This window comes from Heterocephalus glaber, unplaced genomic scaffold, assembly GCF_053883595.1.
Source record: "Heterocephalus glaber isolate CG9 unplaced genomic scaffold, H.glaber_assembly_v1.0 deba00000546, whole genome shotgun sequence".
NCBI lineage: Eukaryota > Metazoa > Chordata > Mammalia > Rodentia > Bathyergidae > Heterocephalus > Heterocephalus glaber.
Window position 1 is genome coordinate 23,886,178 of NW_028258147.1, and position 22,283 is coordinate 23,908,460.

Below are 22,283 nucleotides of genomic sequence, written 5' to 3' on the forward strand. Positions count from 1 at the left end.
TTTGCTTAAATTAATTTATTGGTACATTTTAGGTACAATACATTTACATTTATCATTGGGTGCTTGTACCTGTACATGCTGTATCTTGATTCTTATTTTTTCCCCATTACCTTGTGCGTCCTTCACCCCCTCCACCCTTCCCTATTTACATAGACTTTGTTTCCGTTTCTTTCTTTTCTCATAATTTTTCCTTTCCCTTCTTTCCTTTCCCCTTCCCCTCCCACTTACTCTATGCCTTTGGACCTTTTCTTCCTATTTTAAATTATCAATTATTCATTTTAATCATGTTAATCCTTATTTACACTTCCAGTTTCTCACACTAGATAGCCTATTTAATAAATGGTGTTGGAAAAACTAGATTCCAACATGCCAAAGATTAAAACTAGACCCATACCTATCATCATGCACTGAACTAAGATCAAAGTGGATTAAAGATCTAAATATTAAAAAAGAAATGCTAAACTTGCTGGAAGATAAGTTAGGTAGAACTCTTGAAGACATTGGCATAGGAAAAGACTTTATGAACAAAACCTCAGTAGCACGGGAACTAGCACAAAGAATCAACAACTGTGATCTCATCTTATTCAAAAGCTTCTGCACCGCAAGAGAAAACACCAACAGAGCTAAGAGACAACCTACAATGTTGGAAAAAATTTTTAGCAGCTGTACCTCAAGTAGATTTTAAAAAATATTATATTGCTCTAGTCAAACCACCCATCATATTATAGACTGGTAGAAGGTATTTAATAACTGGGAAACATGGCTTCTACTAATTCTTATAGGATACTATACTATAATGGAAGGGTGAAATCCCGACTTTCACTGATTAACTATGTGATCTTTGGCAAGTTAGTCTCTGTGTCTCAGTTTTCTTATCTTTAAATTTGAGATTACACTTATACTTATTTCCTAATATTATTTCAGTTTCCCTTTCCTTTCCCAGACAGCACTGGTATTAGATTCAATGTAGTGGATTTTTCTTTCAGGTTGATTCTCTATACAGTATCTTGGTATGTTTACCTTCCTTGTTTCAGAATATCTGCATTATCTGGTGATTCTCCTCTGAACTTTGTGTACCACTTGGGGATTAAAATAATTGATTCAGGAAATGCAATATAAGTTTTTATTATGGATGTGAGATCAATCTGGATGGGACATCAGTCACTCCACTGATTGCCAGGGTTGATCGGGCTGATCTGGCTGGCCAGGCCGGTGTCCCCTTCCTCCCTCACTTCCATGTGTCCCTCCTGAAGCTGAAGCTGTGTACTCTCTCTAGATCTAAAACCACCACAGTAGAGGAGGACCATTTCTGGTCAAGGGTATAGGAGTAGCTGCACTCCCCTGCTAGAACCTCCAAACAAGCTCTCAATATAAGTGCTTATTATTATCATCAATACGAGTGAAGAATATTTCCATTTTAACAGTAAATTACTTGGACAGCCCATTTTTCCCTTGGAGCTGAGGATTACACTCAGGAACTTGCAATGCTAGGCCAACACTCTGTCACTGAGATGCACCCCCAGACTTTGGACAGCCAATTCTTGATATCTAATAGAAGATTCAATTGCTGTCCATAACTACAGCACAAAAGTCATAATAATTTCATTGACAGATGACCAGGATTGATATCTGATTATCTTGGTAGCCTTATCATAGCACTATGGAAATGTAACACACATTATATTAATAACCCCATTAGTTTTATTTTTAATTTGTTATAATCATTTTTGTAATTTCTTATGAATATGTGTATCTATATAGACATTACATGTAATTCAGGCATCCAGATATATCCTTCCAAAATCACATGGAATAGTTGGAAGTACACAACCTACCTGGTTGTGTATCCAAAATCTATGCTTCCCTCGCTATTTGACTTGGGACAAGGTACTTCATCTCTCCATATTCACTTTCCCTAAAGAAGGGTAATTATCCTCCCACCTCCAAAGTGGGTAATTGAAACTTTTCTTGAGAGCATCTACTATTAAGTTGCATTTCACTCCATCTACAAGTAGAATCCTTCCTCTAAATCTTATTTTTACTATGCCTTGTTTTTCATATTTTTTTCATATATCATTTCCACCATGCTGGAACTTTCCAAATTATTTTGTACAACAACACTGTTTAAATGTGTTGGCTTCTTTGCGTCTTCTTTAGCACTTGGTGTTGTCAGATGTTTTAGTTTTTGATGAACTAGTAGATATGTCGTTTTAGATTTTTTAAAATTCAGCCTGATCAGGCTGGGGATTTAGCTCAGTGGTGCTGCCGCCTGCCCCACAGGCTCAAGGACCCAAGTTCAATCCCTGGTACCGAAAAAAACAAAATTCAGCCTGATCATCTGGCTTTTAGTGGTTAATAATTTGCATTCATTTTGTCTGTCATATTTTATTCTAATGTTTCACTGTTTCTGCTTCTTTCTTCCTCCTTTCTTGCCCTCCTCTAATTTGTTGTACTAGTTTTGTTATTATCACATTGCTTCTGTTGGTTCAGAAGTTACATATTTTAACCTATATATGTAAAGAGATCACCTTACAATTTTAAGGTGCAAACACCAATGAGTACAATCTAGCAATATATTTACCTTCCCAAAGATTTTACAATATTTCATTCTAATCAGCTTTCTAACAGCCTACTTATTTCACCTTGTATTTTTGTTCTACCAATTCATCTTTCCGCGTTCAGTTCTACTATAGCTGTAACACACTACCACAAATTTCACACCTTATCTTACAGTAGTGAAAGTCAAAAGTTTGGCCTGTGCCTCCGCAGCCTAAAACAAAGGCCAACATTGTCAGGGATGTGTTTGTTCTTTGTTCATTTGGGGTATTGGCAGAACTCACTTTCCTCCTGTAGCAAGACTGAGATTTCCCTTTCCCTATTTGGTGTCAGCTGAGAGCTGTTTGAGCTTCCAGAGATCACTCACACCACTTGGGTCCTTGACCCTTTCTCCAAAGTTAGTAATGGGAAATCAAGTATATTTCATGCTTAGATTAGTGTCTTCTTTTTCTCGCTCATCTTCCTGACCCAGCTGAAAATGTTCCTGTATTTTAAGGACTAAGATGATTAAATTGGGCCCACGGGGCAGTATAGGTTTTATTCCGTCTCAAGGCTTACACCATTAATCATATCTGCAAAGCACTTTTCTACAAGTGAGATAACATATTCTCTAGTTCTAGGGATTAAAGAATAGAGTCTTTGGGGAGCCATTATTCCAGCTACCATATTCCTGAATGTGTGCTTTGACTCATGTCTCTGACCACCATCCCATTTGGAATCTTAGCCCCTGCTTCTGTATTCACTTTCTTTTTGTGAAAAAAAAAAAGATTTCTTAATGAAATCAGAAATTCCTTAATGATGGTCTACTATAGTCAAACCTTCATTTCTGTCTATGAAAGCCCTCCTCTTCCTCTGATAATTATAACTAAAGATCTCTGGATATGGCATTAGGCCTTTAAAATACAAAGTTTTATGACCTGGAATGAATCATGAACCAAGGGAGAGGCCAGATTTAAGACTATAGTACAGTACAGTACTGTATTGATTTCATGCAGTGGACTTTTGGAATACTGTACTTTCCTTACTTGTGATTCCAATTATATAACTTAAAGTTCCTGGTTAAAAAATAGCATATAGTCTTCTGCTTCAGAAAGATGGAAGAAGTGGAATGTTTCCACTAAATTTTATAAGTCTCTGGAAATAATAACAGAAAATAATTCAGAAGAAGATTCTGAAACTGTAGGGAAGAAAGCAGGGAGTCTAAAGACCTCAGAACCCCAGAAGTGACAAGGTGATAAATTTCTATGACTTTCTTTTTGCTTCCTAATATCTGACTTGCAGCAAAGAAAAAAAAAAAAATGCCAACAACCCCAAAACACTGGTGGGCATAGATTTTAAGGGCTCCAATAAAAATGTCCTTTTCTAGTCAGAGGACAAATAAAAACCTACAGAATGTGATACAGAATTTTATACAGTAATCACTTTCCTGCAGCCAGAAACATAGAAAAAGAACATAATCATACCCTTCCCCCACCAGCAAACTTCTAGAGGGAACCTCAGTTTCCATGAGTTCAATGCTATAATGAAATACCCAACAGTTCCGCTTGGGTGGGGTCAAAGAAGCCCAAGTAGGGGACTGGGTTTTTAATCCCTTATAGCTGGTGATAAACTCCTATCATATTAGTAAACACAGTAAGTAACATACACACACACACACACACACACACACACACGTTACTAAAAATTCCAGCTCAGTTGTCCATGAGCTAGGGTGAGATACTTGGACTTTACCCTCATGTCCTAATAGCACTGTGGCATACTCACCCCTTTCCCATGTTGGAACAGTCTCAAAAAAGGTCAATTTGAGCCTGGTATGGGGATGCAAGCCGGTAATCCCCACTCAGGTAAACTAAACCAGAAAGATGTAGGATCATAAATTCAAGCTCAGTCTGGCAACTTAGGGAATTAGTAAAACACACGGTATCAGAAAAAAAAAAAAAAAAGTACAAAGGGCAGGCAGGGATATGGTTCGGTATAAAGCCCCCACTTGTCATCCCCAGTACCCCTATCATTAAAAAAGATAGAAAAAAGATCAGGGGACTCACGACATAGTAAAAAAGGTTCACATTGCATTTGAAATCAATTATCATGCCAGTAACCAGAAAGATTTTAAACTGTATAAATGCCAACCAACGTGGAGATGATAGAGAAGTTAGAATTGTCTACCAAAGATTTTAAAGGAACCATGATAAAAATGCTTCAGAAATTATAAGCATTCTTGAAACAAAATACAGAAGTAGAAATCTTCAGCAAAGAAACTGACGATGTAAAGTACTAAGTGGAAATTTTAGGTCTGAAAAATGTAACAACTTCAGTGAAAAGTTTTGTGCATGGTGCCGAAAGCATAATGGAGGAGACGGAGGAGAGAAACAAGAAAATGAAATACAGAATTTTAGAATTTATTTGAACTGGAGACTGTAGCTCTGTGGTAGACTTCATGCTTAGTAAAAACAAAGCCCTGGCCATTTTTTGGCCTCTGGGTCAGAACTTGGAAAGACAAGGGGAGAAGAGCTCCCCGACCATCTCTGTGACCCCAGCTGTTAGCATCTCACACAGCATGGACAGTCCCCTGGGGATGAAGATTAAAAGACTTGAAGGAGTTGAATATCCTGTGACACATTTGAAAAGGCTTAAAGGAATTGCTATTATTCTTTAACAAACAAAATGAATGAAAATAAAGATACTGATTCAAAAGAAAGTGGAGAATACCAAGATGTCTTTGAAAAGGACCTCGAGTGGTTAATTAATGAAAAAGAAATTGATGCCAGCATAATAGAGATGGCTTATGAGAAGGAAGAGAATATTAATCAGGAATTAAAAGAAAATGAAACAGAAATAGAACACATGAAACAGCTTTCCAATCTTGATAAATCTTTGAAGGATGAGGTTTCACCAAGAAGAAATGACTTTATTTCTGTCCCAAGTATTCAGTCTTTGGATCACATATCAGATTCAGATAGTGAAAACTCTTCTTGGGAATCCAAACTAGAAAGTCAGAAAGACCTGGAGGAGGAAAGGATGAGGAAGTAAGGAGATATATTAAGGAGAAAATTATAACTAACAAGCTTCTACAGACCCAAGAACCCAGGGATGATAAAAGGGAATGAAAACTTAAATTCAAGGACAAATTAGTTGATCTGGAAGTTCCTCCACTAGAAGACAGTGATACTTGCAAAACTTATTTTGAAAATGAAAATAATGTGTCTGGAAAACTATTACAGTTATGTATTTACAATGAGTTAAGGCAAAAAAATGTACTCCTGTCACTTACTGAAGGAAGCTTTGAAGAAAACAAGGATATGAAGATACTGGTAGAGAAAGATGGAAAGTTTGAACTTCTAAATTTACAAGATATTGAGAGCCAGGGGTTTTTGCCCCCCCCCCTTAGTAATGCTAATAGTACCAAAAATGAACCCCAGCAATTGTTACTCAGATATCCTAACTCATCTATCAATGGTGTCAAGGAAAAAGAGCCCACAGCAAAGATTCAGATTACTCAGTCATCAACAGGACAGCCACTGGTTTATGTCCCTCAGCCACCACCCAACCCGAAGCTCATCCACGCTCTGCTGCCAGCTCAGATCAAAATAAAGGAAATGGGAAATCTCATCATCAGACACAGTCTGCCAATATATTTCCAGTGACCTCAACATACTATCTTTCCCTTCAACAGAAAGAACTCCAGAAACAGCTAGAAGAGAGAAAAGCTTAAGAGAGAAGAAGAACAATGGAAAATAGAAGAAGAGAAACAAAAGAAAAAAGAGAACAACATGGTCTTCAAAGCATGGTTGCAAAAAAAGAGAGAGAGGGTTCTAGAAATGCAGAGAATCCAGTGAGCTAAGCAAATTGAGGACAAGAACAGCAGACAAGAAGACAGAGATCCACAAGAAGCTTTTCTATTATGGCTTAAGAAAAAGTATGAGGAGCAGATGAAAGAAAGAAAGTCAGAAGAACTAAGAAAGCAAGAGGAATGCTTATTCTTCCTCAAAGGAACAGAAGGGTGGGAAAAGGCTTTTAAACAATGGCTAAGAAGGAAATGAATAGAGAAAATAGCAGAGCAACAGACTCTTGAAGAGAGAGCTAGACAGCTAGGACTAGAGAAGCAAGGCACTCGAAACACTTACAGAACTACCTGTATAATACGTCAGAAGTCAAATCTTTTCACTTTACTGATCATTATAACTGAAGGAATCTATTAAACATCTGGCAGCTGCTATTATCAAAATTTCGGATATCATTTTTTATGGTACTTATGTCTTGGTAATATGCTAAATTATGAATACTCTAAATTATGGTATTTATCTTTTGGTGATACTGTTATTTTTAACACTAACAAAATAAATTGAATTTTAGAAAGAAACAAGAAAACAAAGCCCTGAATTCAATTCCCATCCCCAGAACAGCTAAGAGAAAAAGAAAGAAACAAAGAACGAAGAAATGGAAGGGAAGGGAAGAGGAAAGGAAGGGGGAAGGGGAAAAGGGACAGAGAAAAACAGAGGGGGGGGGGAGAGGGAGAGGCAGAGGAGAGAAGAAAAACAGAAATTACCTAATCTGAACAACAGAAAGAAAATGCACTGCAGAAAAACAATGAAAATTGTCAGAGGCCCATGGGACAGAGTAGCAGAGGCAAAGCAATGGCTGAAAATTTCTCACATTTGGCAAGAAACAAAGCTTCCAGAAGTTGCATAAAACATGATAGACTAAACTTAAAGAAAGACATGTCAAAATACATTATAATTAAAATATGAAAACTAAAGACAAAGAAAAATATTTAAAAGCAGTCAGAGAGAAATTACACCCATTTATAAGGAAAAGAAAACTGGAATGACAGCGAACAAGGAACCTTATAGACCATGATACTGTTGCAGAATTCTAAAAGACAGGAGAAACCAAATGGGAGTCAGGAGGATTTATTTAGGGTGTATATACCAGCTCAGCGGACTCTGTGTTTAAGATGACTGAGCGCTGAACAAAGAGAAGTTTAGCTTTTGTACATTTTGTCAAAGGCAGTGGTTTTTTTAGTGATGTAGCAAGTGAGTTTACCTGAATAGGACTAGAGCAGACAGTTTTGTAACTTTGCCTTTTAACAAAACAGTGTCCTATGAATCATATGAGAGCAGTGTCATAAACTTTGTTTACAGTATATAGTTGTTAATTTTATCTGTACCAGGACAAGGAGTTATAGCTACAGGGGAGGGGGTTGGAGGGGAGCAGAACTGCCCAAGCCTGTAGAGCACTTGTTTTTCTTTAAGTCCTGCTTCAATATAATAGCACAATATTTTTCAAGTGCTAAAGGAAAAGAACTGTCAATTTACAATTCAGCACTCAGAGAAAATATCCTTCAGGAATGAAAGAGAAATGAAGATATTCTTAGACAAAGGAAAACTAAGAGAATTTGCTGCTAGAAGATCTATCCTGAGAGTTTGACTAAAGAAAGTTCTATAAATAGAATGGAAATAATATATTAAAAAATAAACCCTTAGGAAACAGCAAAAAAGAAAGATAAGGCAAACAAAATATGGGCAACTACAACAGGTTTTTTTTTCTCTTGTGTTTTCTAAATTATGTTTGACCGTTGAAGAAAAATTATACTACTACTACTTAAGATGATTCTAAAAATATATAGGGAATATATTTAAGATAATTATAAATAAGAGAGATAAAGGCAGATGAAGGGAGAGGGAGGTAAGGTCTCCTTACTCAACAACAACACCGGGAAGTCAGCTAGCCATCCTTGGTGTTCCCTGTCTTATGGCTGCATCACTCCAGTCTCTCTATCACCATACAGCCTTCTCTAGTGTCTTTAGCTGGTCTTCTTACAAGCTGGGAGCTTTTTCAGCTCCAGCCAGAACACAGAGAAAGAAGAGAATAATACCCTAACCTGCAGTAGCAAAGGCCTAGAAAGGGTGTCAGTTTCCGCAATTATGTTGCTATAATGAGATATCCAACACTTCTTATAAGAACACCCCAGTCATTGGATTTAGGGCTCAGTTTAATGAAGTAAGATGTTACTAACTGTATTTGGAAAGACCTTATTTCCAAGTAAGATCATTTTCTGAGATTCCTGCAGACCTAAATTTTGCAGGGGTACTGTTCATTCTAATACATGTGCCTTAAACCTCTCAATGTCAGTATTTTGGCTATGATATTGTTATAGCTTGTGGCACCTTACTATTGAGAAAGATTGGGTAAAGGATATATAAAATCTCCATCAAATTATCATTTCATGTGAACCCATAACTGTCTTAAAATAAAATATTTAATTTTTAAAATATATATTAACTTTCTTTTAGAGTTACACAGTGGGTATTTTTTTCAGAATACCTCATTGGTCATATTGATGGAAACAGACATCTTAAATTTACTCTTCTAATAATCTTTATCCAAGTAAAATGCTCCAAACATTCAAAATACAAAAATATTTCAGACCTAAAACAATATGCCAGTCTCATTTTTTAAGTTTGTTTTGGTAACCTCAGAATTTCAGACATTGTGACCTCATGACATTGTGTCCTTTATTTTCAAAAAATCAAATATGTATGTGTGTGTGTATTTATACATATATATATATATATTTGAAAGATGTACTGCATAAAAAATGCTTAACTAGCATAATTATACAAGATGTCCATTCTAGAAAATTCACATCTCAATACTTGACAGTATGAAAACTGCAGCAAACACTACATTATATAATAAAGACCTACAGGAGTTATATCCTCAAAATATAAACTGGAACCTAGGGAAGTATTGTGAATTTGTCCTTTACTCATTTTTTAATCACACTGATTCCAAATAACTGAGGGGCAATTGTAAAGATGCAATTGACTTACAGTCTTCTAATAACTTATCTAGTATCTGGGGTTTATGTTAATCAATATATACTCTACAATAAAACCTATAATGAAAACCTCCAAGGGAATGAGAAGGAGACACAACTATTCTCTCTTTCTGTTTCTTTGATTAATTAAAAAGAAGATAGGTGGAGCCAGGGATTTAGCTCAGTGGTTCCAGTGCCTGCCTTGCAAACACAAGGTCCCGAGTTTGATCCCCGGTACCAAAAAAAAAAAAAGAAGAAGAAGAAGATAGGTGAGAGAGCGATAGGTAGGTAGATATATTAATATGGATAGCAATAAAATAGAAATCAGCTGTGAAGAATGATAGTATCTTATGGTTAACTTAGCAACTGAGCAACACTCAACTCTACTTTGCTTTAGAAATATTTTCTTGATCCTTGTGCATCACATTCTGCTTCTAGTACTTACAGAAAATTTTTTGACTGATCATTCTATATGATACTTTCAAAGTACCCCAAAAACTAAATTAAGCTGACAAAGAAAATAACCAGGAAGTAGAAGCACAATGTTTCAACTTGTTTCCTTAATAAAGGTATTTACATTTATGTATAAAATAAATTTCTACAGCTTCATATTCTCCAAAATTGCAAGCCCAAATTTTACTTTATAGAAACTGTTATTCCCAAAATAATATAAGAACACCATGGTTTCTTTTAATCAGCTGAAAGAAGAAAAGTGAAGACTTTTCAGATCTCCACTACACAAAACTTCTAATTTAAATGACAATCTCCACAAATGAAAGTAATGAAAGTGAAAGTAGTTAGGCTTATTTCAGCTAACTTTACTACATATTATAAAACTCTTTTGCCTATAAGAGTATTTAAAATAAGTCATTTTATGTGAAATATATATCACTGATGTCAAAGTTTGTTTAATGTTCAGAAAAAAATGAAATATTTTTTCTGTAGTTTTTGTCATTGTGTGCCAAGTACTTTCACTGTTAGAAAGCAATGCAATTAATCATTTCAGGTTTTGGCTGATGTTATGATGCACATACCAATAATCCTTTTAAACTTGAGTGAAAATGTTCACTGTTCTCCATACTAAGAAAATTAGAGGTGCCCTGTCATTTAGTTTCACTGTAGTGTAAGAAATGAGGAGGTAAGCACCACTAGGGGAAAAGAAGAATATCTACAGCTTATTTTTCAAAACAAAAACTATGTCAGAAAATGACTCAATATAATAGCCTTGATTGTATGTCCTTGCGTGTGTGTAGAGATCTAGGGGATATATAAGTAATTACAATTTGCTTTAAATTGCAGGCATTTCATACTTTTATTTAAGTTAGGATTTCTAATTTAAATATGTTAATTTCTCTGCAAACATCTAGATGCAGTCCCACACAATTGGAATTCAACTGTCCTCTCACATAAAGAGAAAAAGAAATAACTAAGGAATAACTAAGTTCTTTATTCTGCAAGCATGGGCTTTTCAGAATCTCAGTGAAATAGGAAATAACTTTAATAACAGGAAATAAGTGACCAAGACATAAACTTGTTAATTTTTTTTGCAACAGAGGTAACTATAGCTATTATAAAAGAGCTGGTGAGTTAGCTAGATAATATGCAACAAATTGCCCTCTGTTGTCCATTTAGCTTTAAATATCTTCCTTTCTTGGTCATTTTTAATTAATTCTTTATTAAGAACTTGGATATATCTTGGCATTACCTGTCACATATATGTGTGTACCAAAGAGCCAAACATTAGACATCAAAATAGAAAAGAAGAAAAGCAGGGACAAACATTTACCCACAGTTCATAGGTCAATTTAAAAACTAAGGGAGATAATTATAAATTCATCTCCTTAGCAGTTTACATTTGGGTTACATATGTAGATAATATATTTTACACAATTTTTGGAATGCATTGGGTGACTTATGGAGCTATAAATAGAGTAGTTTTTCTTTCCTCATATCCATGTGGTACCATTTAGACTTGTGGACAGTATTGACAGGTGTTCACTCCCCCCCAAGAGCAACTCAGTGGATATTTTTTCCATATATATTAAAGGCATGTTGCCCCTCTATACTATTCTACTTTTTATCACTGGGATACAGTACCTAACAACCACAATTTAAAGGAGAGATGATTTGGCTCATGGTTTTAGAAGATTCAGTCCATGGTAGGCTGAATGCAAGACAGAACCATAATGTCAAAAGAGTATGGTAGAGCAAAGCTGCCTAGTTCATGGTGGCCAGAAAGCACAACAGGGTAACAGCACCAGAGAAAAAGGGGCCAGAGCAGATATGGTCTACAGAGTCACACCCCTGAAACCTGCCGAAACACATCCAGAAGTATACTGTACTAATCCTCTTGGTGGCTCTCAGGCCAATCAAATTAACAATCTTAATTGTCACACCATCCTACTATGTTCAGCCCTCTATATCAAATTCTACTTTTTCAAAATCTAGCCACAGAATCCTTAAGGATTATTTTTCTGACTAGGAAAGTTATATTTAACATTATTAACAGCATAATCAGTGGTAAAGCTGATAAACAACTTGCAAGCTCAGTTTTCTTTGAATATGTATATATATATATATATATATATATGTATACATATATATATATATATATATATAGAGAGAGAGAGAGAGAGAGAGAGAGAGAGAGAGAGAGTGTGTGTCTTTCATTCCCCATACTTCTTTTTGTTTTTTTGTTTGTTTTTGGTACCGGGGATTGAACTCGGGTCCTTGCGCTTGTGCAGCAGGCAGCAAAACCACTGAGCTAAATCCCCTGTCCTCCCTGTATTTCTTTTTATTCTCAGGATGTAGCTGAGAAGCATTGGAAAATATCTTGATTGTACATCTTAAACAGTTATCTTTTCCATACTCACAAAAATTTTATTATTGACCACAACTTATACTTTTGGCTTAATTCCTAAAGATGTCTGTATTTTTTCCAAACAGCCTCAAAACCAGTGGATTCCAAATTATGTACTGGCCCAGTACCTAATACTACACAACTGTGCCACATTCCCTGTCCAGTCGAATGTGAGGTGTCGCCTTGGTCAGCTTGGGGACCTTGTACTTATGAAAATTGTAATGACCAGCAAGGCAAAAAAGGTATGTAATAGTAACACATGATATTTAAAACACCCATCGATTAAGTCAAATCATGAATTTTAAAAGTGGTTTCTGTGTTCCTTGTGATTGTTTTTTGGTAGAATTTTACAGAATGGTTAAGGAACATAGAGTTCCTAAAATGAATAAACCTACTCTGGTGATTAAAGAAGATTAAAATGGAGGAACATAGGCAAGATGCTTGATAATTTAGATAATGTGATGGAGAGGATTTGAGACACTTCAATGAATGATTAGGGTGAGATATGGTGTCAGACCAACCTGCACTGAAAACTCTACTGTGCTCTTTAACTTATTTACTGTTACCTATAAAAGAGATGTAATAATATCTGGCACTAAGCTTGTCTCTGAAGAATCAATGAGAAAATAAACACAAATAATTCAGGCCCTGACCTGTATGTAGATCAGCTAGTGCTAATAATCACAGCTCCTTATTGCTTTGAAGGTAAAAATCTTTTTTAAAACTTTGTTACTTTATGATACAAATGGTACAGCGAAGAGGAGTGGAATACATGTAGTGGTTTATTTCATGGTAGGCATGCTGAGGTAGATTCGGATGATCTCATAATTTTATTTTATCATTTTGTTTCAAACAACAGGCTTTAATATTTCTAGATGTTTACTCAGCATAAACAGATATATTCATTTTGTTTTACATTTTCAGAAAGACACTACTCAGGCGTTATAAAAAGCATGTACTAGAACTCTGATTGGTCCACACTGAGCCCAGATGGCTGAGGTCCTGAATTCAGATTTCTAGAGATCCAAAATTCTACTGAAGCTCAAAAAGACCACTTCTTTAGAACCATCCAACTTCTCAGAGCTTCCTTTTCCAAATTCAATCATGTAACAGTGCTGAAGAATTAGAAATCACTTTTTTTTTGTTAAATTCTTATATTGGTACATTTTAGGTACACAACACAATTGCATTTCTTATTGGGAATTGTACTTTTACATAATGCATCTTGGTTCTTATTTTTTCCCCATTCCTAGCCCTCCCTTCACCCCCTCCACCCTTCCCTATTAACAAAGACTTTATTTCCATTTTTTCCAGAAATCACTTTCACATATCTGATCACCAATATCTCTGAATAGTTGGAGATTTCATTCTTTAAAGATTCTTTGTATTATCTATCTCTGACATCTCTCTATCTCTATCTCTATCTCTCCCCTTCCCTCTTCCCCTCCCTAAACCCTATGGAGACATAAGGTATAGGACTTTTTTTTGTCTGTAGAAAGCTAAAACCAAAATACTCTTTTTGTGTTCATTCATTTATTCATCTGATAAACAGTTCACAAGCTCAGGTTAAGCTACAATATGGGGATACATACACTAGTGATTCAAAATAGAAATGACTTTTCTACCCTCTGTCTTCATCCAACATTCACTCTGGGTTTCATTCAGCTTTCAAAATATATTGTTGACAGGAAATGCTTTCTTTCCCCCAATGACTCAGGCTTCAAACTGAGGAAGCGGCGCATTACCAATGAGCCCACCGGAGGCTCTGGGGGGACTAGAAACTGCCCTCACTTACTGGAAGCCATTCCCTGTGAAGAACCATCCTGCTATGACTGGAAAGCAGTGAGGCTCGGAGACTGTGAACCAGATAATGGAAAGGAGTGTGGTCCAGGCACACAAGTTCAAGAGGTTGTGTGCATCAGCACTGATGGTAAGATACATCTATCACATTTTTATGAAAATGTATTTAATCTTGCAGATATGATTTTTACTTATGTTAAAAATTTTCTCTCATAATTGGTTCTATTTACAAATCTTTATCTATCTATTCTTCCATCTATATCTTCTTATCCTTCTCTCTCTCCCTCCGACCTTCCTTTTCTCTTTCCCTTCATCTGTCATATGGTGACACTGCAGAAATTCCATAAACAGTCATAGGGTGGTTTAAAATTTGAAAACAGAACAGACAATGCAGAGTAAGAGTCAAACCATAATCAGGGAAGAATCTATTAAATTAAAAACAACAAGGTACCAGTTTTCTAAGTGATATTATTTTCTTTACCTTGGGGAAATGAAATGTAAATACAGAAGAGTTGTAAGTGTTGGTTTACTTGATGCTAAAGTCCTTTTTCCACACCAATATTGTGACTTAATGATATCATTTAATTTCAGACTGTCAAGCCATAGGCCCCATTATAGCCCAGTTTCTGAATCCACCCTACCTTCTTTCTAGCAGCCTCCCCCTTAGGAATGTCACAGAGCCAGTGAACAGTGCTTTCTCACAAGGTTCTTTCCCCCAACCACAGTAACGATTTAGTATTTTATGACTAATTTCACGTGACAAAATACTCTGTTGTTATTTATCCCTGACATAAGACATGTACATTCTTCCCAAGGGTGCTGCTACTATTTGGGAGAGAACCCCTTACCCTATTAATCCCTAAGTCATATTTAGCAGCCAAAGGAATCTCATCCCACCTCCCACACACACACACGCAGTTTAAAAATCTCTGGACAACTTCATTCTAAGGAGTCTCCTAATTCTCAGATCCTTCAACTCTGCACATCAGCAAACTATGAGCGCTAAACCCCAGGGCCTCGTGGTTTGACAGTTCCTGCTGTTTACCGCATGTGTGGACCCATCCTGCTGCCCCCTCCAGGGTACTGGAACATCTGGCAACCGTCATAATTTCTCCCGTCCTATTTTCTTCCAGCAAGCAGAATCATTTCCTCCTGTGACTCAGTCACTGTTCAGTAGTAAAGAAAGATGTTCTCTGGGGTAGGAGGCTGACAGACACTAGTAACACTGAGAAATTACCCTTGTGACTTTGAAAAGTACAGAATAATCTTCGTCCAGGGTCTACACGAGCCATTCAGAATGGTGTTAGGTAGTATCTGAACCAGAGTGAGAGGCTGAAATTCAAAGAAGGAGATAGATTATTGCTTCACATCTCCTAGGATGAATTTAGTGTAATTTTCTTTGTTGTATGAAGGTATAATTAGCTATGATACATCTTCTTTTTAGTTTTCACCATCTTATTCTAAACAGAAAAAAAAGACAAAAGTAACATTCAGAGATTGGCATATAGGAAGAGAAAGCAAAAGAAGCAATTTCTGTTGGGCCTGATGACACATGCCTGTAATCCCAACACTCTGGTAGGCTGAGGCAGGAGGATCACAAGTTCCAGCCTAACCTGGGCAATTTAGTAATTTAGCAACTTAGCAAGACCCTATCCCCAAATAAAAAATGAAACAAAATGGGCTGAAGATGTAGCTCAATAGGGGGGAAAAAAAGCAATTTTGGTCTCTGTTTTATTCAAACACCAAGTCCTAATTTGGATTGGGTGGTATTCTATATTATGTTCTGAATTGCTAAATAAAGAGTAAAGGTCATATTGTGCTCCCTAATTGATACTGAATCTTAATGCTTTCCTCAATTCAAATAATTTTGCTCTTCCTTCTAAAGATCTAGGGAAAATCTGAGTCCCAGGAATTGTAAAGATACATCTGAGTGAAGGAAAAAGACAAAACAAAATTTTAATTGTACGTGAAACATCTTTCTCAGTGTTATTCAACAAAAAATCAGATCTGGCTCACTGAGTTCAATAATCCTCCCTGATATTTGTGCAAATTGAATGTATTTTATATAGATTAGTGAACCCAGTTATTTACAAAGTATCAGTGGTTAATATTAATTTTGTCAAGTGAAAATTATTTTGTAACAAGTGTCTCTTTAATTATTTCATGAAACACTGAAAAATAAGAATAAATATGAGTTAGATATGTCCAATTGTATCGGAAACCAATATTTGTTCTAACTTAAAATTCAGATTGATAACACAAAACATATATAAGCTGGTTTTACTTTGTCTCACACACAGAAAGATTTTTAAAAAGTACACAAATGATATTCAGTTTATTATTGTTTTTCACTAAGACATCTCATCCATCATAAAATATATCTCCTACCATAAATTAGTTGAAGTGAAATTTATACTTAACTGGCTCAACTACATAAATGCATACATTTTTTAAAAATTATCTTTTAGTATAAATTCTAGAATGGGCTCAAATTGTTATATGATAGCTATAACGTGCTGATAGAATGAATAAAAGCAAAAACTAGAGACCTGTAAATATTACTGCAACATTATCGTGTGGTCACCTGGTAAGTGTTTAGCAGCTGCACCAAATGTTGTTTTGTAATTAAATTGGGCCGAGGGAATTAAAGTTGATTAGTAGCACAGACTCTACCCCCAGGCTGGGGCTGCAGCTATAGATTTTGTTTTATAATTAAGTTAATGTCAGACTAGGGACATGAAGAATTAGAGCCTGTGAACTTAGCAAATAATAAAAGACTTTTTTTCTCCCACATTCCTCACGAATTTAACACTTTTGTTAATGACCTGAAAGTATTTAAGGTCAATTTTCTTTTTTCTGAAATATTCTTTGTCTAGGCTGTAAGAGATCATTAGGATTTGCTGCAACTATTCATTTTTCCACTTGTTTTCTAAGGGGTATGGTTATGGAAGGTTGTAGAACAACTAGAAGGAGTTTTATTACTCTGACTGACAGGGGTGTGGAAAAATAATAAGAAAGCTCAAAAGACAATTAGAATCTTGAAAAGATAGGCCGGGGATGGGCTGGGGATTTAGCTCAGTGGTGCCTCCACCTGCCTCACAAGCCCAAGACTCCGAGTTTGATCCCCAGTGCCAAAAAAAAAAAAAAAGAAAAAAAGACATGCACATTTTCTGTGTAATAGAAACTTGACCATCAAGAAAGTAATTCCTTATCTGTACCACAAGGGCATGGCGGGGGGTTGTCTGAAAGAGTGTATTACCTTTGAGAACTCCCCAAATCTACCCTTTTTAATATTTGTGACATTTATGTATTCTATTAAAGGTCTAAATTTGGTGAGCTTAGTCTTTTGTTTCCCAAATTGGTTGGTTAGAGGCAGAACAAAGGCTATTAAGCTGGGGATGGGAGAAAAATGTATCATCCTATTTATTACTTGAGACAAAATATCGTTTCCATATTTTCTACCCCTTTGTTGGAAAACATAATAAAGCATGCTATCTGCATTTCCTTACTATGGGTTCTGTTTCAAATGTTAGAGTATTGCCACCACTCCAAGTGAATTTTAGAAACTCAATTTTCTTATTTTGTCTTTTGAATTATTTTGTAAAGTGATGAACCTCAGCAGTTTCAAATGTCTGACCTTCTGTGCTACCTTTCTTATTTTATTTAACATTAGTAATCATATAATCAATTAACATGCACAACTCTGTTTCTCAACTTTGGTCCAGATTTTTATAAAACCAAACAGTAATACTTTCCTGAATTGTAAATCAGTACAATTCATCATTTTACAGCTGTTAATGGTACAATAGTGGGAGTGGCGGGTTAACCAGCCAGGGATCTTGGGGTTTACCTGTGCCATTCTTGAATGGAAATGACTCTGCTGTGTAAAGATTGTCAGCAACCCAGAAAATAGGCTGGATTCTCATAATGCAGAAGAAGATTTAGGATTCAGAGCATGTTGAGGGCTGGGAATTTAGCTCAGTGGTGCTGTGCCTGCCTCCCAAGTACAAGGTCCTGAATTCAATCTCTGGTACCAAAAAAAAAAAAAAAAGCATGTTGAAATTAGCATAAGGCAAGATTTAAAGCAGGAATTTTGCTTGCTGAACTGTTTCTCCCCATCATTAAAAGCATCAAAAAGAATTGACTGAGAATACTTTGGAGAAGCTAACCTTACTAGCCAGGGTGAGGACTTACGCTGTGACTGCTTACTCTTTCTGAAACTCTTCCCACCAGCTTCTTCCTTCCAGATTAGGGTGTGTATTTACATCTGAGTGGAGAAAAGGGAAGCTGGATACTATTTCTTTCCCAAATGGCTTATGTCATATTTCTTTGATCCGGTGTGGTTAGTATGAAGAGAAATACAAGGGCATATCATTTCAATACCTTGAGGTAAACAGAGAATAAACTTCTAAGAATATTGAAAAATAAAACCTCTAGACAATGAGACATAATGTGGGGAGAGGTGGGGCAATAAAGTGCTCTATTTTAAGTTATAAAACACAATTCGGATGCAATTTGTGATCTATAAAGATTGAATTGATTTCTCCAAGTAAGCCTTTACTAAAAAGCAACAGTGTGGAGGTAAACAGAGGTAAGTGAAACAAGGAGTAAATAATAGTGAGCAATGAATAGTGAGAGATTCTAGTGCTCTTGGTTAAGACTAATATTTTCACTGACTCAGAACCCTCATAGATTCTCCCTGAAGTGTAGGTTGATCAAGGATTAGAATGCCTGCAGTTTAGTAAGGATGTGCTCTCAGGAGACAGCAGTAAAAAAAGGGAAAATAAAGAAGCTAACTAGAAAAGGGGGCACATGTTTTGAGGTCCCAGAACCATCCCCAGGTTCAGTGACTTACTTATAAGGAGTACTCATAGGACTCAGCATACAGTTGTTCCCACATCTGTCATTTAAAATAATTCTCAAAAGCAAAACACATGGGGCAAAATCCAGAGGAAACCACGCCTGAGAGTCTTCTCTCAATGGAGTCACACAGGCTATACACTGAATTTCTCCACCAATGAGTTGTGACAGCACATATGACATGATGTCCAGCGGCAAAGCTCACTGGAGCTGGGACCCCAGGGTTTATATTCAGGTCAGTCATTTAGGCATTTTCTACCTGGCACATGCCACATTCTAGAGTCTTCAAGGAAGCAGATGTTCAGCTTTATATCACATTGACTATGTGAACACTTTAAGCATGGGGATTCACTCTTTCATGAAGAGTGGGATTCTGCAGAAATTTATATACTCAGATGGAAACCAAGGGCCATTCTTGTAAGAGAACCTGAGAATAACATTATCAGGGCCACTGGGTTAATTCTTTTCTGCACAGAGAAAATCTACTTTGTAGACTTAGCCTGTTTAAGTGTGTCATTCAAGAGTGTAACTGAAGGTTACAAGTAGCTGGAAATCAGATTCCTATCTTTTTTTTTTTTTTTTTTTGGTACTGGGGATCAAACTCTGGACCTTGCATTTGCGAGGCAGGCGGCAGAATCACTGAACTAAATCCCTGGCCCTCAAGAGTGTAACTGAGACCCTAAAGACTGCAGTTCTAGAAGTAAAGGAGTTGTTTTTAATATTCTCACACCAATCACTGGCCCACAGAACAACAGGAGGGAGGGAGGTCTAGGTCTTTATTTGTGCAGCCCTAGCGCCTAAAGGCAAGCAGTAAAGGTGAAAAATGAGGATCTGGCAGCAGAATCTGAGATGGATAGATAGATCCAGTAAAAGGAAACCCAGGAGATCCACTAACCAGCAACACTGTCCATTATAAAAGGAGATCCAATGACTATGGGAAAGAATATAAGTGTTTAAAGGAACATAAAACCTGATTATATTGTCTACATTAGAGAGGACTGCTTATGAGCACGTGTAATTTTCCTGTTTAGGAAAATATTTTGATGGAACTTTTTGGTTGACAAATGTGTTGTACTCTCCACATTTCCTACATAATAGCAGTGTAAAAACAGCTGTTTTCTGTAATATAAAATAGGACAATGTTTACATTAGTTCTGGCAGCCTGGGGAGAAATGTAAGAAATTTTGAAATAATAATAGAAGACATGAGAAGAATCTGGAAGTAGTAAAAGCCTAAAATAAGAAAGATAAAGAGTTGAGGAAGGCCACCACTAACTAGAACTATCCATTGGTATGAAATACGTGACTCAATATTATAGGTTTGTTCAAGATAGTACCAGTTTATTGAGGTCATTATTAATAGTGTACCATTTTGTTGCAGTGTTCTGGCTTGAACAATGAGTGATATGAGCACCCTAAAAATGGCTGATAAATTTTGGAATAGAGAAGGTGCTATGGTTTAAATTTAAACTGTTTCCTCGAAGTCTTGTGTGTTTGGAAGGTAATCAGAACATAGATGCTCATTCAGAGCTGAATGTGCTTTTAGAAGGTGGGGCCTGGTTAGAAGAGGCAAGGGAATGGAGGTATGACCTGGAAGGGTGTATCTCTCTCTTTAGCTCCTCCCTTTGCTTCCAGGCAACCATTGGTTGAACACCTTTTCCTCTGCCATATCCTTCTGCCATCTTGGTTTTGCTTTGGAGCCAGCTGACCATGGGCTGAAATAATGACCCAAAATAAACATCTTCTCCTTTAAATTGTTAGTGTTGTGTATTTTGTCCCAGCCATGAGAAAGTGACTAAGACAGAAAGTAAAAAATTGACTGAAAAGTATTAGGGAAAAATTAACTCTGTCAACACTCTTGGAAAAAAATAGAGAGTCAACGGACACTTAAAAGTTTCTGAACTCCTCCAGTGGAAATAATTCTATTTTAATTTTAATGAAAAAGTAATTTTAGAAGCTAGAAGATCTGAAGACATGCAAGACTGGTGTTGGAAAATCTTAGACTATTTTCTTAAGAACTAAAAATTGAAGAGCATATTCATAAATATTTTTGTTCCTTTCTATCAGAGGAATACTTTTTGCGCCATATTTTATCATAAATGTCATCACTGATAGATAAGAACATATAATTATATAAGAAAGGGCAAAAGATAAAAAGTTAAGTTAAAATTTGTTTAAATACAAAATAAGTAAATACCTAAATAAGATTTGCTTTTACAGCTTAGGTGGGAACCCTGAGTTAGGTGAATTCTATTGTCTATAGAGTTAGATGAGAACACATTTTCAAATGCGTGAACACAAATTACGCAGCCATTACATAGAAAAGCTGACCTTTTAAATACAAGAATCTACCTGACAACTGAATCGTTTTTCTCTAATTTAAACAATAAATCAACTGAGAACTTTTCTTCCTGTAGAGTGCTATGACATATAATGTGTTTGGAATATAATTAGTTTGGATGCTATGCTTAAATCTAAAGTCTCTCACTTACTATTAGGATCATCTAACACTGTTGGTTGGAGTTTGTGTCCTATAATTGAGTGAGATTCTCTGTCACATTATTGTAAGGATGAAAGTCATTACAGCCTTATGGAAAATTTAAGGCAACAGGTTATTCTTCAGTGTTGGTTCTAGAAATCAGTTTTATATCGGACCTTAAAAACTCTAGCATTGAACTCTGACCTGTCCATTGTGTGTGTGTCTATGTGTATGTTTGTATTATAAAATATTTTGCTATATTGTTAATACATTTTTTTTTGGTACCGGAGATCGAACCCAGGACCTTGTGCTTATGAGGCAGGCTGCAGATGAGGCAATATTTTTGAACAACAATGTCATAGTAAAGAACAGAATTTTGTAAAGAATTATATTTTTTATCTTTAAAATAAAATTTAGCAGTGACATTAGGTAGAAGTTAATAATTGGTTACTTACCACTTAATGTTATAAACTCTTCATTGAATATTACCTACCATTTATTTTTAATTTTTTTAACTTTTTAATAAATTTTATTTTATATTGTCCCATTCCTCCCAAACCCCCTCTCCTCCCCATGTACAAAATCTCTGTTTCCATTTTTTCTTTCTATTTTCACTTTTTTCTTGTCCCTTCCTTAAAATGGCAAATATAAGAGAAAAAAAAGACTTTCACTTTGTCATAGGTGTTAAGATGACAGCACAGCCCACAACAACCACTTTTCTTATATCTGTGTCATTAAAGCCAGAATGGACAGGAAGTATAGGTTTCAGTCAAATTATGCAGAAGTCTGTTAAAACTTAGTAGATGCCTCTAATGCTTTATGTTATCCAATCTCTTCTTTATTCTTTGATTCTGCTTGTATACTTCTCTGACAGGCTTTGTCTTCCCACGATTTCATCGATTCACCATT

At 36.0% G+C, this 22,283-nt stretch overlaps 1 protein-coding gene and 1 pseudogene across 1 annotated transcript in view; both read left to right on the forward strand.

Moving 5' to 3' along the window:
- Positions 1–22,283, forward strand: part of Thsd7a (thrombospondin type 1 domain containing 7A) — a 423,447-nt gene that overhangs the window by 243,641 nt on the left and 157,523 nt on the right. The window contains exons 5-6 of the mRNA XM_087204666.1: positions 12,323–12,478; positions 13,954–14,166. Of these exons, the coding sequence (XP_087060792.1) occupies positions 12,323–12,478; positions 13,954–14,166 (369 nt within the window). The remainder of the gene's footprint in view (positions 1–12,322; positions 12,479–13,953; positions 14,167–22,283) is intronic.
- Positions 945–6,990, forward strand: LOC147829651 (coiled-coil domain-containing protein 181 pseudogene; annotated as a pseudogene).